The sequence below is a fragment of the Centropristis striata genome, chromosome 11 (assembly GCF_030273125.1).
Source record: "Centropristis striata isolate RG_2023a ecotype Rhode Island chromosome 11, C.striata_1.0, whole genome shotgun sequence".
Lineage (NCBI taxonomy): Eukaryota > Metazoa > Chordata > Actinopteri > Perciformes > Serranidae > Centropristis > Centropristis striata.
In genome coordinates, this window is record NC_081527.1 from 22,366,309 (window position 1) to 22,383,061 (window position 16,753).

The following is a 16,753-nucleotide window of genomic DNA, read 5'->3' on the forward strand; positions in this document are numbered from 1 at the left end:
GCGGAACCACCATGGATGCTTAAGTCAGCATACCGGTCCTCGAAGGAAGAGGCTGTATTTCAGGAACGTGCCACGTCGGAAATGCCTTAGAAGCTGCAAAATGGTAGCCACACGCTTTGTGGAGAGTCGAGTATCAGCCCCATCAACACACGACCTGGCCTGGCGTAAGGTCTCACTTGGCGTAGTTGACCGTGAGGCCAAGCCGGTTCACATGGCTTAGGAGAACAGCCGTGTCTCTGACTGCCTGCTCCTGAGTTGGGGAAACTACCAACCAGTCGTCCAAGTGTGGCAGGATCTTCATTCCACTGGCCTGCAATGGTGACAGGGCTGCTGCCACACATCGTGTGAATATACATGGGGCCAGGGACAGTCTGAACCGAAGAACCCTGAGCTGGCACACCTTGCTCAGAAAAGCGAAGCGGAGGAACTGCCTGTGATGCATGGCAAAGGGAACATGAAAACATGCGTCTTTCAAGTCTATTGTCACAAACCAGTCCCCTGTGCTACAGACTGGAGGAAATCTGCCACACGTAAGCCTGTTGAAAAGGGAGAACCGTGAGGGAACCGGTTCAGTCCTCTCAATCCAGAATGGGGCAAAACCTGCCATCCTTCTTTGGTACAAGGAAGTATGTTGAGTAGAACCCATCCAGCTGTTCTTGGGTTTCTACAGCCCCAATTGGCACCTTTCCCAAGAAGGGTGGTGACCTTGTGTCAGGGGGTAATTGGCACTGGATGCCACAGAGCTCCCCTGCCTGGACGAAGGCACAGGTGCCCGTCGCCGGCTTGCAAACTGCTGCCAAGCCTGGTCAGCCCATACACTGCGTTCCAGGGCCTGCCAAGCAGCTGGCCCAAACGTCTGACCAGGGACGACTGGAAGAGAGCTGAGGGTCCACCGACACACCTCAGACAGGGGGGACTGCGCCAGCCAGAACTGGCGACGTGCCAAGTTATGGTTGACATCAACCTGCACAGTTCCCTGGTCATAAAAGCGAAGGCCTGCAGCAAAGCATCACTGAGGGTCTGCGCTGAAAGATCAGAATCTGACTCCTGCAAGGTCCGTGACTGAGCCAGGAGCAGAGAAGAGAAAGAGAATGAATTTCCAGTGCAGCCCACACGAGTGGCAATGTTATGACTCCTAGTCAGGAGATCATCTGTAGCCCGGCACTGGGGTGGGGGGCAGCATGCATCTGTCCTCAGTGCTTCATCTGGGGAAACAATGAGTGCAGCGATAGGAGGCTCAACAGGAGCTAACCGGTCCAAGCTATGGCTATGTGCATCATGCATTGCTGCCAAAGCTCTGCTATCACTAGTGTGATGGGAGACAGCCTTGGGGTCCGACCAGCACCTTTGGAGCTTGGTAATGTAAGGCTCAGAGAGAGGCACGGTGAAAGCGGAGGACTGAGGAGCCTGCCTGAAAAAGGCATACATGGGTGCAGATGGACCTGGGGTTTCATCCAACCCCAAAAGGGCCAGGACCAAACACATGGCCGGTCTGATAGTGTCACGGCCTGACACAGAAGCCCCCATGGAGGTTCTCACTGTGAGAAAGCCTGAGAGGTATGGGAAGCAACCTCATCCACACCTCGTTCATCCCCTTCGGTGAACAACAAGCTGTCAACTTTACGTGCCTTCGTAGGTGGGGGGCTATGACGTCTGATGCCACAAGGGCGTAAACCAGAAGGGGGCAGCTCCTGACTGCCTTTCACTTTGGCTAGCCTAGCAAGCCTCAGTGCATGAGGCATAAAACCGCAATTCATGCAGGGGTTATCCGACACCCCTCAGGTGCTCAACCCAAAGACATGCTGGGCATTGGTCATGGCTATCCTCTCCTTGGAGGGGGCCATACAGTACCCACAGTGATGGGGACTCCGGGGAGAGTAGTGCTAGCAACCGTGCTACCCGAAGGCTAGCAAACAAGCTATGATCGAACGTACTTACTTGCACACGCGCATCCACAACTACGCAAAAACACCCGTCGGCAGAGCAATGATCAAACATGCGTGCAGCTGTAGACGTTCCAAAACAGCAAGTCGCAGCCTCTGGTGGACGGATAACGTCCGAAGCATCAACCCTTGGGTTACGAAGCTACCAGCGATGAGCCGATTATAGATTATTAGAATATGTGTATAACCTGCAATCATACAATCCGCAATCGCAAGAAGATAGAAGGAACAGATCCTCTGGTGACACCGGAACTTATAGATGTTCCCGGGTCATCCAGGGGTCACAGGTGACATTGTTGGTATAACTACTCGACCTGCGCATGCGAAAGATGGAATATCCAATGCTTAAAGCACCACCTCTGGCGGTCAGTAAGAATGAAATAGAATCACAAATTGATGATAAATACATTTTCTGAGATTATAAAATCTTTTGGTACACTTTGGACACTTTTGGTAAAAAAACAAACAAATAAACTGAGATAAAGGTAAAAACATTTAAAAGAATATCCTAGGAAAAAAAAGCATTTTAATAAATTCAGGTGTTTTTGTACTTTGAGGTAAAGTTAAATAATCTCAGAAATATTTGATATTCTTTCAACAATAAAGTCACAGATTTACTGGAAATAAATCTGGTGTCTGTCTGTCTGTCTCTGTCTGTCTTTACAGTTTACATGTAATCTGGTAAAAAAAAATATATATATATGTACAAGAATAAAAATAAACTAATACATTTTAAAAATAGATGAAAGTCTCTGAGTTCTGTTTGTTTGTTTGTTTGTTTGTTCAGACTTCGACCGGCGGGTCAATGACAACAAGACGGCGGCGGAGGAAGCGCTGACCAAGATCCCCGCCATCAACGCCACCATCATGGACGCCAACCGTATGACCAAGCAGGCGGAGGCTGCGCTGGGCAACGCGGCGGCCGATGCCCGCCAGGCCAAGAGCACGGCGGAGGAGGCGGAGCGCATTGCCAGCAGCGTGCAGAAGGTACGACAGGAAGTGACCCGCTGCCGGGTGCCACTCAATAATAATAATAATAACTAGGCCTGCAAGCAGGACTGAACGGGACCGAGCAGAGTGGAGCCATCGGGGGAGGCCACGTCGGGCTATGTCCCTATGCGTACCAAATGGCGTGTCTCCTACTACTGTGCTTGGGGTAGCCATAAAACTTGTTACTTGCTGTTGCCAGCAGGGGGCGCGATGACTTTGTGTCAATATTGAAACATGGGTGTGTTCAGGGCTGGACCATAATCACGTGTGTGAAATTTGGGACAGATTGGACAATGTATGGTCAAGTTATCCAGTCTGGTGTTAGTTGGCGAGACGCCATATTTTGCCGCCATGCCACGCCCACATATTGTGAATGTCAGTAAAGGTGTTGATAAGTTGTGTTCCCCAAGCCCTTGTGATGGTATTGACCAAGTTTGAAGTCAATGGAATGAAATCTGTTGGAAGAGTTATGTAAAGTATGCAAGGTGTGGTCATTTTATGAAAGGGGGCCTGGATAAAGCATAAGGGGCGGGGCTTTATGAAATATTGTTATGTAGAAGTGTTAAGGGCTGGACTCTGATGAAGCATGAGAAGTTTGGACCAGATGGGACAAAGTATCGGAAAGTTATAAAGAGCTCCTGTTTTATGGCGAGACGCCATATTTTGCCGCCATGCCACGCCCACATAGTGTGACCGTCGGTAAAGATTTATAAAACTTTTGATCCCAAAGGCCTTGTGATGCTACTGACCAAGTTTGAAGTAAATCGGGTGAAATCTGTAGGAGGAGTTCGTTAAAGTATGCGTGATGGAAATGGCGAAAATTCCATATTCCATCCAAGATGGCCGACTTCCTGTACGTTTTTGGGTATGGCTTCTTGAGACTTTTTGGTGCGTATTCCCATGATACACATATGTACCAAATTTCGTGTATGTACGACAAACCAATGTGAGGGGCTGAATTCTAGGGGGCGCTAGTAGGTCATTTTGCCACGCCCATTGCCGAAAGCAATAAAATACGTACATTTTCAACACAATTGAATTTTGTGCTGAGTTTGGTGAGTTTTTGAATATGATAAAGGGCTCAAAAAGGCGATTCATTTGCCATTATAATAAACGGACCAAGTCCGCCCTAGTCAGGAGACCTCCGCCTTAGAGTCAGGAGACCTCTGCCCTAGTCAGGAGACCTCCGCCCTAGTAAGGAGACCTCCGCCCTAGTTAGGAGACCTCCGCCCTAGAGTCAGGAGACCTCTGCCCTAGAGTTAGCATTGATCGTATTTTAGAAATATTTCGAAGGTGATAAAAACAGGGTAGAAGATAGCGTGAGATGGACAGGCGGTTTGGTGCGGCGTCAGCAGTAATGCAGGCGTTGTACTGGACCGTCGTGGTGAAGAAGGAGCTGAGCCTGAAGGCAATGCTCTTGATTTATCGGTCCATCTACGTTCCAACCCCCACATATGGTCATGAGCTTTGGTTAGTGACCGAAATAACAAGATTGCGGATACAAGCGGCCGAAATGAGCTTCCTCCGTAGGGTGGCTGGGCTCAGCCTTAGAGATAGGGTGAGGAGCTCAGACATCCGGAGGGAGCTTGGAGTAGAGCCGCTGCTCCTTTGCGTCGAAAGGAGACAGTTAAGGTGGTTTGGGCATCTGGTAAGGATGCCTCCCGGGCACCTCCCGTTAGAGGTGGAGCTGGACGTTGTGACTGTGGAGAGGGGCGCCTGGAATGCCCTGCTTAGCCTGCTGCCCCCGCGACCCGGCCCCGAATAAGCGGACAAGAATAGGTGGAAGGATGGATAAAAACAGGATTGCACAAGGTTTGCGGTGTGTTGTTCAAAACATAACTTATCATCAAACCAGACTCAAACATTCTTTGCGACAGGAGTAATATTATCACTTATAAAACCAGCAGATGGCAATATTTGTTTTGCTATCTGCTGGGAACCAATAACATGATTTCTGTTTTGTTTGTGTTCAGTTGAAGGAAATTCTGTGACCTTCAGTTTTTTACACCATTGTTCAATGAGTTCAGTATACCGGGGCCAGTGGGTCTGATAGGCAGGTACACCTTACTTCACTGCTGCAAATGAAGACAAAAAATCATTACCAGACACACAGAACTTCTTGTTCAACAAGTAAGAATAAAACCACTCCAGAGCTGTACCAGATATCCCCACGCAGGGCCTCAGTCTATTTAAAAGGGTGCTGTGTTCTACTGTGTCAAACACAGCACATGTTATAACTCAGGTACGTTCTAAACCCCTTAAAACATAAACTGACCCACGTGTCTCTCAGGGCTCCGCCAAGACCAAAGAGGACGCAGAGAAGGCATTCCAAGACACCAACCAACTGGACGACGAGGTCAGCGATATGATGCAGCAGCTGGACGCCGCCGAGGACGAACTCGCCAGGAAGAAGGCCGCCGCCGACCAGGACATGATGATGGCCAGCATGGTAGGACACGAGACGATCTGGGGACACGCATGAACCTGTGTCTGTGTGTGTGCGTCTCTGTCTCAGTGTAACAGTGTCTTCTGTCCCTTCAGGCGTCTGATAACGCAAAGGAGGCGGAGGACAACGCCCGTAAGGCCAAGAGCGCCGTGAAGACGGTCCTGAGCACCATCAGCGCTCTGCTGGACCAGCTGGGTGAGAAGCTCATCAATAATAATAATATAATAATTAATTATTACTTAATTTATTTAGTTCCATTTCTCCACTGCTGACGATCCGTACACACATCACCAGCTACAAACCGTTCTGTTAGAGAAAGTGACAGAATCAGGACTGAGTGTTTGATAACCAGAGACCGGAAGCTTGACAGGATTTATCAGAACCATCAGATAGTTTGGAGATTAATGTCACAAATTTACATATTAGTAAGATTATGAAGACACAGTTTTGAGAAACAAAATTAAAAAAAAAATTAAACATTTAACAACTCCCCTGCAGTCAAACGTTCTTCCAGCAGCAGTAAAAGTTCATGTTCTGAGTGTTTCAGCTGCTGAGTTCCTGTCTGTCCGTCTGCAGGAAACATTGATAAAGTGGACCTGAGCAAACTGAACCAGATCGACGAGTCGCTGAAACGCGCGAAGAGCAAGATGGGTGCCAGCGAGCTGGACAGGAAGCTGGCGGAGCTGAACGATGTGGCGAGATCGCAGGAGGGCATGATCAACGACTACGACCAGCAGATCAGGGAGATCCGCGCCGACATCGCCAACCTGGACGACATCAAGAAGACATTACCCGACGGCTGCTTCAACACGCCATCCCTGGAGAGGCCTTAGCCCCGCCCCCTCTTCCCTCGCCGCCTCACCTCTAACACTCTGGCAGCACGCCAACTTTACCAAAACACTTTTTAAAACTTTTTTTTTGTCCTCAGATTCTTTGAAGCCAATATTTCAAGTTCACATTTTACCAGAAGCAGCTGTTAGTTTGTCTGCAGACGTGGTGACGGCGGGACGAACTCAGCGGCGAGGAGACGCCGCCTCCACCGTGCCCGCAACCACGAACCCGCCGTGACTGCACCGTCTGTTCCACCACAGGAAGTTACCCATCATGCCCGGGGACTCTCCCTCATGCCTCCTCCAGTCTCCACTCGGCTGAATTTCTTCAGAGCGCCGCCGTCGCCCCGGGTACCATCCTTCATCCACATCTCTCTTCTTTAACTCTTCTCTCCAAAGCTTCGTGTCCGACTCCGACAGCAGAGGAAAAGTGTTTCTGCTTGTTCTTTTCCTCCCTCCGCTCTGCTGCTCCAGATGAAGTCTTTAAATCTAAAACATCCTCCTGTTCCTACAACGTTCAGATCTGTTGGATCTGTTGGTCAGAAAATATTCGTTTCTACGCCGATGATGTTGGTGTTTACAGGTGCATCACAATAAATTAGAATATCATAGAAAAGTTTATTTATGTCAGTAATTCAATTTAAAAAGGTGACATAACACATTATGTATATCCATTACACACAGAATGAAACATTTCAGGTCTTAATTTAATTTATTCTTATTATAATGATTATGGCTTACATTTAATGAAGACCTAAATTTCAGTGTCTCAAAAAATTTGAATATTACAAAAGACCAATTTTAAAAAAGTATGTTAAATATGGAAATGTTGGCCTCTGAAAATGATGTCCATCTATATGACTCAGTACTTGGTTGGGGCTATTTGACTTGAACTACTGGAAATGGACCTTTCATCATTTTCTAATGGATTGATATGATCCTGTACTCTTAAAGGGACAATTCACATTTATGGGTGGTATGAGGTTTTTATTCATCGTGTCACAGAGAATGAAGCTGTTCTCTCTCTGCTCCAGACTCCATTCACAAAAACAGGGATTTTAGTTCACAGAACGCAGGAATTGTTAAAAGTATTCACATGAACAGGTTTATAGGATTTACATTTGCTTATTTAAACACGTTGATGCTGTAAAACGGTTTCCACCAAAATCACCAAACCATCAAACCAGTGTCGTCAAAATAAAAAAGAGCAGCGTGAGGCTTAAACTCTTCTGGCCATATCTCAGCAGCTATATCGGTTAACAGCAAAAAATGTCAGAAAATGCAGTTTTCAGACACTCGGATGTGAAGGTTCTCTGCTTTCCTCTGCTTCACATCAGATTTGGGCAAAACAAGACATTTAAAAACAAGGAAAACTATATTTAGTTGCAGTTGAAATGACTGACAATGGTTTCGTGAATGGAGTCTGGCTGAGAGAAGAGAATGAGTGTTCTAATGATCTGAATGTTTTCAGACAGTGAAGCTGCAGACGACCGTCAGCTGATCAGATAAATACCTCAAACATCCAAACTGTCCTTTACCAAGTTTTCATCTTACAGTCATGGAAAAAATTATTAAACCACCCTTGTTTTCTTCACTTTTCTTGTTCATTTTAATGCCTGGTACAAATAATGGTCCATTCGTTTGGACAAATATAATGACAACAACATAAGAGTTTAATTTAAGAGCTGATATCGAGACATTTTCCATGGTTTTCTTGATGAGAACCAAAATCATTTTCAAGAAAACCATGGAAAATGACTAGATATCAGCTCTTAAATTAAACTATTTTCTTGTTATCATTATATTTGTCCAGACAAATGTACCTTTAGTTGTACCAGCCATTAAAATGAACAAGAAATTGAAGAAGACAATGTGGTCTAATAATATTTTTTCATGACTGTATATGAACGTGCATGTTGCGTGCACAAGTTAATATCTTGTTCCTAAAAGAAACCAAGGTCAGCGTGAAGTTCTGCACAAAATATTAACTTGTGCAGAGAAGACAAAAGTTGTCAGAACAAGATTTTCAGAATGTGTTTAAGATGTGCAGGTTGTGTGAACAGAGATGTTCTCTGCATGTCTCTCCAGATACACGAAACTAAATTTCTGCTGCTCGTCTCATTAACATTTCTTTCTTCCGGCTTAAATAAATCAACACTATGCAACTTTGTACATTTTGCGTAGGGAGAATTTTATCTGATACACTGGTGCTAATAATTATTTCAAATGTTCTATTTTTGTGTGAATGTTTTTTATTATGACATAGAGTGAGGAATGTGTTATTGTGTAAATATATTCTGCTTCAGTGATTCAGGAGCGGCTGATTAAAGAAACACTAAACCGCCACAATCAATCAACAGAAACCTCCAGGTTCCTCTATATGATATTATGTTATTATTATATCTGAAGCTTGCTTGTATACAGGCTGTACGCTGCCTCGTAGCCGTGCCATATTTCATGTGTGTTATTGATTCCAGCTAACTGAATATTTGTGTTTAGTTCTTTTTGACCTGTCAGAAACTTCACGAGTCCATTTATTGGCTCAGGGACACGACAAGCTCGCTGTGTCTCATTAGTGTTGTTGTGCCTTAATATAAAGTTCAGACTGTAATCAAAGTGCCCAGCTGCCCTTTCACAATAAGAGTCCTCCAGGTTGTCTCTGATCAGGTCCTGAACACGCTCAGATCATTAAACATGGTAAAGTGTTTGTGAATCTGAACCAGAGCTGCAACTGTCAGACAGATTATCAATTTTCATGCAAAAATTCACTTTCCAGCCTCTTAAATATGAAGATTTCCTGCTTTTGAAGTGAATCTCTTTGTGTTTGTGGCTGAGTTGCAGCTCTGCTCAGGATCCTGGCATGTCAGCCGTGCAGCACACCCACACACCGTGTATAAACAGTATTTTAAGTTATAATGTACCAGTAACCTGTGATGATGTGTGTGTGTGTGCAGCACGGCCCTGTGACAACCTGAGGATCGCCTCCATGTGCCTGTACATCCAAACTAAACATTGAATAATAAAAGATTACTACAGGAAGCAGAGTGTCAGCGTGTTTTATTCTCTGAGAGGAAACATCACCGACGTCACCGTGTTTATTCATTCTCAATTCAGCAGCAGATGTGTTAATAAATTATATGAAGCTGAACGTTGCTGCAGCAGCTGATGAGAATGACGTCATAACTCCAGTTACTGTCCTCCACTGACTGCTCTGATGGGAATAAAACAATATTTATAGAATTAGATACAGATGTTTTTATGACTCATCACAGACAGATAACAAAAACTGCTGTAACCATAGACTAATAACAGACATCATTATTATGTATTATAATTAACACCTTACCATCTGAGCAATTCTTAAAAAAAGTTTTATTTTGATTTTAAAAAATCAAATAAAGATAATTATTTATTATTATTATAAACACCTTCTGATCTAATGATTCTATTAATCTATAAAATATGAATCTAAAAAAAAAATAACATTATTTTATTAAGCTAATTATTATTATTACGAACACCTCTGAACAATGACTCAAAACATTTTAATATATATATATAAATATATACAGTTGAAACCAGAAGTTTACATACAATATATAAAAAGACACATATGCTTTTTTTCTCACTGTCTGACATGAAATCAGACAATCACTTTTCCTGTTTTAGGTCCGTTAGGATTACCAAAATTATTTCTATTTGCTTTATGCCAGAATAAGGAGAGAAGGATTTTTTTAGACATTTTTTTATTACTTTCTTCAAAGTCAGAAGTTTACATACACTAACATTATTATGCCTTGAAACAATTTGGGAAAGCCCAGATGCTGTCATGTCTTTGGAAGCTTCTGATAGGTTTATTGACAACATTAGAGTTAATTCGAGACACACCTGTGGATGTATTTTAAGGCACACCTGAAACACGCTGCTTCTTTGTGTAACATCATGGGAAAGTCAAAAGAAATCAACCAAGATATCAGGAAGAGAATTGTGGACTTGCACAAGTCTGGTTCATCCTTGGGTACAATTTCCAGATGCTTGAAGGTGCCACATTCATCTGTTCAAATAATTATACCCAAGTATGAACACCATGGGAATGTCCAGCCATCATACTGCTCAGGAAGGAGACGGGCTCTGTATCCCAGAGATGAACGTGCTTTGGTCCATAATGTGCATATCAACCCAAGAACAAAAGCAAAAGACCTTGTGAAGATGCTGGCTGAAGCTGGTAAGAGTGTGTCATTATCCAGAGTGAAACGAGTCCTGAGACATGGGCTGAAAAGCCACTCTGCCAGGAAGATGCCATTACTCCAAAATAAACATAAAACAGCCAGATAACAGTTTGCAATTGCACACAGGGACACAGGGACCTTAATTTTTGGAGACATGTCCTGTGGTCTGACAAAATTGTTATCTATATCTATAAAATAAAATGTATTAATCTATAATATAAAATAATAATAAATTATTAAAATAAATAATAATGATAGGATTCATTAAATCTCATCTCAATCAGCATTTGAAGATCACATCTCATCTATAAATTCTGGTTTTATTATATGCATTTTACACCAAACTGACAGCTGGTTCATATCTTACTCATGAAATATTGTATTTCTGTATTATAAATTCATTTAAAAGTTTATTGTAAAGTATCTGGACAAACATATTTATTCTCTGCAATAAAAAACAAAACACAGCAACGTCTCAGTGAAGATTAATAAAAATGCAAAATTCATATGCCATTTTATTCTTATCACTTGATATTTGTACAACATTATTTTGTGTATTTATTGATAAATATATAATAATTCCTGTCATGAGCTGCAGACAGCAGCAGGGGGCATCAGAGTCTCAGCCGAGGTTTTATTCTCATTCATAAACATTAGATATAATGTAGAAACACAGTTTATAAAAGTTATATATAGCTTAACTTATTTAATTAAAAATTTACTTCAGCAGAATGAAGAATCAAATATAAAAAAACACAAATATTTATTTATTCAGTTGTCCTGAAGACCTAAAGAGGTCTCCTACCTGTGTCTTTAAATCATTAGATAATTATAACAATAAGAATAACACTGATGTAATTATCTGTAGACTTTTACTTTGAAAATAGTATTTTTACATTGTGGTGTTTATACTTTAAGTGTAGTACATTATGCATGACTTTAACTTCTAAGAGAGTATTTTTATTACATTTATTTAAAAAAATACTGCAAGACAAGAAACATTTTTAACGCCGGACTTTAAGTTTCACTTGACTATTTTTACATTGTGGTATTTATAGTTTTACTGAAGTAAATGATACATGACTTTTACTTGTAAAAGAGTATTTTCACGCTGTGGTATGATTAGTTTTATCTAATAAAATAACACAGGACTTTATTTGTAACCGACTACTTTTAAACAATGGTAATGGTTTTAATGCAGTAAATAATGCAGGACTTTTATTTCTTAGAGAGTATCTTAACACTGTGGTATTAGTACTTTTACTGTAGTAAATGATGCATGACTTTAACTTGTAACAGAGTATCTTTACACTATGGTATGAGTACTTATACTTATCTAAGGAAATAATGCAGGACTTTTACTCTGAAAGGAGTATTTTTACACTGTGGTATTAGTATTTTTACTGTAGTAAAAGTGACATTTTAATGCAGGACTTTTACTCCTACTTGTTATGTTATTTTGTTCAAAATTCCATAACATTAGTACTAGACAGGCTGAAAATCCTCATCGTCTCTGTATAAATCTTCCCACAGTCAGTTTTTCTTTTAAATATGATGGAGTTCTATTATAAAATGCAAACATTAATTGACTAGACTCTTCTGTCTCATTTTTTATGTACAAAAAGAGACTAGATGATCTGCTGTCAGAAGCAATGAGTTTAAACTCAAAGAGTTCTAGTTTATATGTTCAGGATGACTCTAACCCACATATACACTGGAATAGATGTAAACATGTATTTGATTATTTTGTATTTGTTTTCATGATTTTTATTATTTTTGTATTGTTTTGATTTTTTGTGTTGTATTTTTCTTATTCAAATGTTTTTTTTTTCCATAGAAGCCTCTACAGGTTTATTGCCGCACCCACCTATGTACTGTACTGTCTTATAACCTACAGTCATGGAAAAAATGACTAGACCACCATTGTTTTCTCCTGCTTACTTATTCATTTTAATGCCTGGTACAACTAAAGGTACATTTGTTTGGACAAATAGTTAGACATTTCCCATGTTTTTTTCCCCATGTTGAAAGGTACTTTAATTCATTGTGTATGGGAATGTCCTAAGATGGTAGATTTTTGGAAAAGGGTAGTCCACACTCTAAGTATAATCACAGGTATTCAGGTACCTTGCATAGCAAAACTTTGTATTTTAGGGATATACCCTGATTGCTTTTCTGTTGATTCTAAGTGTAAGACTCTGATCAACTTTGGCCTCCTGCAGGCCAGGAGGATGGTTGCATTATCTTGGAGAGAGACTGAAGTATCTTCTACACAATCTTGGATTAGAGAAATGGCAAATGTGTGTTACATTAGAAAAGCTAACCTATGTAATTAGGGGTAAAGTGCAAGAATTTAAAGAGGTGTGGGCACCCTTAATGGACTTTCTCAAGCAACAGTAGTATTATTATTATTTGTTATAATTGTTATTGTATATATATATATATATATATATATATATATATATATATATATATATATATATATATATATATATGTATATATATATATGTATATGTACTTTTTTCATTTTTATTGTATTTTTTTGTATGTATGTGTATGCAACAAGGTTTGCCTGCTTTTCATTGTGCAACTATTGTGGTAAGTGTTGATGTGTTTTGTATGTTCTTATTGAAAATGAATAAAAAACACTGTTAAAAAAACAAACTAAAATTAAAACTTGAGTATTTAAACTGTGTGTTATTAATACTTTAACTTGAGTGAATGATGCAGTAATAATAATTTACAGTGTGGTATTATTATTTTAACTTGACTGAATGATGCGGTAATAATAATATTTGACAGTGTGGTACTTATGCAGTAATAATAATAATAATAATAATAATAATAATAATAATAATAATAATAATAATAATAATAATTAACAGTGTGTTATGAGTGTTTTCAGTCTCTTTACCTTTGCTCGCTCCAGACTCTGGTGCGCGCTCTCGCAGGGGTTCTCACTCGGGAGCAAGCGCGGCCGCGGGCTCAGGGCTCGTGCACGCGCGGGTCGGTGAGTCCGGAGCAGCGGCAGCAGCGCGAGGGGCAGCAGCACCGACACACCGACAGCCCGATAGCCCGATCCCTTCAGCGGCTTGGACCGGACTCAGCAGCCGCCTCTGGTGGAGCTACAGGCGGCAGGACGGACGGCGGCTCCCCGGGACTCAGGACGCCGGTCTGTTGGAAGTTTACCCCGGAGAGCGGAACAATGAGGCAGAGCCGCCGGGCTGCCGGACCGCTAACGGCTAGCTAGGAGCGGAAACTCTCCGGTAACTCTCCGGTAACGGCTCTCACACCGACTTCTACCGCCTCACACACAGCTCGGGACACTTTAACTCATATTTACCGGCTTACCGGTCACTTCTGGAGGCTTTAATCTGAACTAGAAGAAGTTTGTTTGTGGATATAATGGAGACGGACTCGGTGGCAGGCGACGTGGACTCCCTGCACGGAGGACTGCTGGACCCCCTACTGGACCGGATCCTGGTGGACACCGTGTCCCAGCAGCAGGGCTGGCTCCGGGTCTATGGTAGGACACACACACACACGGTGGCAGAGCAGGACTGACCCCGCTCTACCTGACCTGGTACCGGTGTTATGGTTCAACTGGTGACCATTTTAACTGGTGACTTTCAGCCAAATGCGTCTGTGGTTTAAAACACACACACACACACACACACACACACACACACACACTTAAACCTTTTGATGTCACAGACATTTATGAAGACTCCAGAGATAAAATAAAATAACTAGATATAGGGAGCAGCCACGTACTTTTGTTTTTGTTTTTAGCTGCTGCCCTACCTGTCACCAGTTAAACCGGGTAGTGGGCCGTGGTCGGAGGTTACTGGTGTTGGGTCCTTACTGGTTTCCACACTAACTGGTTACCGGTGTTTTGACCTCACTGGTTTCAGCACTAACTGGTTACCGGTGTTGTGTCCTTACTGGTTTCCACACTAACTGGTTACCGGCGTTGTGTCCTTACTGGTTTCCACACTAACTGGTTGCCGTACTAGTATGTACAGCTGTGTTTTGCCTCAGTTAGCAGAACTGGCAATCATCTCCTATCTACTGTGGATAATATGAAAATATAATGTTTGCAAGATCTGTTAGAGCTGGATTCGAACTCACTTCAGCAAAATTAAATTGCTCATGAACCATCACCTCTACATCTTGAGCTACACAAGCTCACCAGGTTTCTGTGGTGAGACCAGTCAGGACATAACACGGGAAGCAGACCCCGGTAACAGCCCGGTATCAGCCCTGAATCAGCCTGGTCCAGGGCCGGGTCAGGGGAGTAACCGGAGCTGCTCCGGTGCTTCTTCTGTTAACCGTCTCTTCACTCACACCGCTTGGCTCCACAGGGTCAGGTTCCCCACCTCCAGCAGGGTCAGAGTTTACTTTGGGGGGCTGGACCCCAAAAGTCCCCCTAAACTCAGGGGTCCTCTTAGTTTGCATGAAAGTAGACCCTCCTCAGTCAGTCGGCAACTTTATTATTTAGTCCAGATAAATGTTTTGGTCTGCCAGATATTTAGAATTTGTTCTTTAATTTTAAGTGTAAGCCTTTTAATAAAAAAAACTTGATTTCCATCATTAATAACTTCAGTAAAAGTGCCTGAAATCTTATAGGATGTCGTGTCTGCTTACTAACAGGTGACACTTTTTAAAACACGATACGAGGTCCTGGAAAACCTTGAACAGTGCTGAAGTGAAGGAACCCTGTAAATATTTAGCCCCTAAACTAAAAGAATTAAAGGTATCAGTGGCAAATACTTGTGTGTTTTTCAGCGCGAGATCCTTTAATTTACAAAAACTAAATTCGTTGTCAACACATTAGGTACGCAGGGTTTCCAAGGTTGCTGGAAATCCTTGAAAAGTGAGAAATGCTTTGATTTTGAATTTGCAGTTTTGGTTTCATTTGATGTCAAGTCAGCTCACAAACAGGAGGCACAGACCTGGAACACGACACGAGGTGCTGGAAAAGCTGAAAATTGCTTGAATTTGACTTTGAAAAAGATTTAGCTCATGAACTAAAATGATTAAACATTTTAGTTACAAGCTGAGATCCTTTCATAACCAGGTACTCAGTATGCGGGGTTCTCAAGGGTGCTGGGAGTCCTTGAAATGGTTTGGAGAGTGCTCAGATTTTTGGATAAAGGTCTTGAAACTGCTTGATTTAAATGTAAATCATATAGGATGTCAAGGCTGCTTCCAAACACAAAACGTTTTGAAACATCTTGGGGCCTCATGTTTCAACGCTGCATACGCACAAAAACATTGCATACGCTGTTTTTCCTGCACACGCCACATGTATGAAAAGTCTATGTTTTTTAAGATTGTATATTTTCTTAAGTCTCTTTATATTTTGCTATTTCCACTGTTTTTGTATACATCTATACTGAATTTTCCTCCGGAGATCAGTAAAGTATTTCTGATTCTGATTAATATGGAGAGGACAAACAAAAAAGGTTTTCACAGAAAACCTGCCTTAATTACTGTGTCAAAGTCCCTATCAGCGATTGTTTCCCCTTTGGTTAAACATGGAGATGTTACCGCTACAGGTGTGCAGCGATCCATGACGCATAGATCCCTCTCCCCGGAGAAAAAACGTGTATGGGAAATCCTTATAAGTCAGGTGTGGTGCATATTTGATCCTGTATGGGATGTTTAATTCGGACAAGAAGTTACCTGTGGCTTATAAACTAATGCGTTAAAATGATTCCGGCACGCATTACACACTAGCTATAGGTTCTGGAATAAATAAACAATGGTGGAGTTTAGAGGGAGTGTGTGTTGAGGAACACTGCTGCCATTGGAGTTGGTCTCTGCGTTAACAGCCACAGTGACACCTTGTTGCTGATCCCAGACCTGAGGCAACGAAAAACAAATTTTCCTGCCTCCACCTCGGAGATCACCACGTCCACCTCGTGCACAGTGGCAGCACGTTGATTTGCCAACGTGGCGATGACGCTCTGACTGACCCCACGCCTGAAACGGCGTGAAGTGACTCAGCAGAACTTTTCTTCCTTAAAATTAAAGTTTTCCGTCTGCGCCGAGACTCTGACGTCGTGTTTCCTCGTTTGGTTTTCGACTCAGCAGGAAATGACTGAATGACCTCGAGATGACTCGTTCAGTCCGAGCACTCGGTGAGTCATGACTGGTGACTCGAGGGGTGATGTAACAGCGTCCACATTGGAACGCCATCTGACCACTTCACCTACTGACACACTACACATACACTTCACCTTCCTTCCTTCCTTCCGTCCTTTCCTCCTTCCTTCCTTCCTTCCTTCCTTTCCTCCTTCCTTCCTTCC

At 42.3% G+C, this 16,753-nt stretch overlaps 2 protein-coding genes across 3 annotated transcripts in view; both read left to right on the forward strand.

Annotated features, from left to right (window-relative positions):
* The window catches only part of lamc1 (laminin, gamma 1), a 66,809-nt gene extending 57,805 nt beyond the window's left edge, over nt 1-9,004 (forward strand). The window contains exons 25-28 of the mRNA XM_059344075.1: nt 2,731-2,930; nt 5,224-5,382; nt 5,475-5,574; nt 5,956-9,004. Coding sequence (XP_059200058.1) covers nt 2,731-2,930; nt 5,224-5,382; nt 5,475-5,574; nt 5,956-6,212 — 716 coding nt within the window. The 3' untranslated portion in view covers nt 6,213-9,004. The remainder of the gene's footprint in view (nt 1-2,730; nt 2,931-5,223; nt 5,383-5,474; nt 5,575-5,955) is intronic.
* A 4,536-nt stretch (nt 9,005-13,540) lies between these two features.
* rasal2 (RAS protein activator like 2) overlaps nt 13,541-16,753 on the forward strand; it is an 85,477-nt gene continuing 82,264 nt past the window's right edge. The window contains exon 1 of one of the 2 annotated variants that reach the window (XM_059344601.1): nt 13,541-13,965. In XM_059344601.1, the coding sequence (XP_059200584.1) occupies nt 13,845-13,965 (121 nt within the window). In that variant the 5' untranslated portion in view covers nt 13,541-13,844. The remainder of the gene's footprint in view (nt 13,966-16,753) is intronic. The other variant, XM_059344600.1, reaches the window with a different exon arrangement.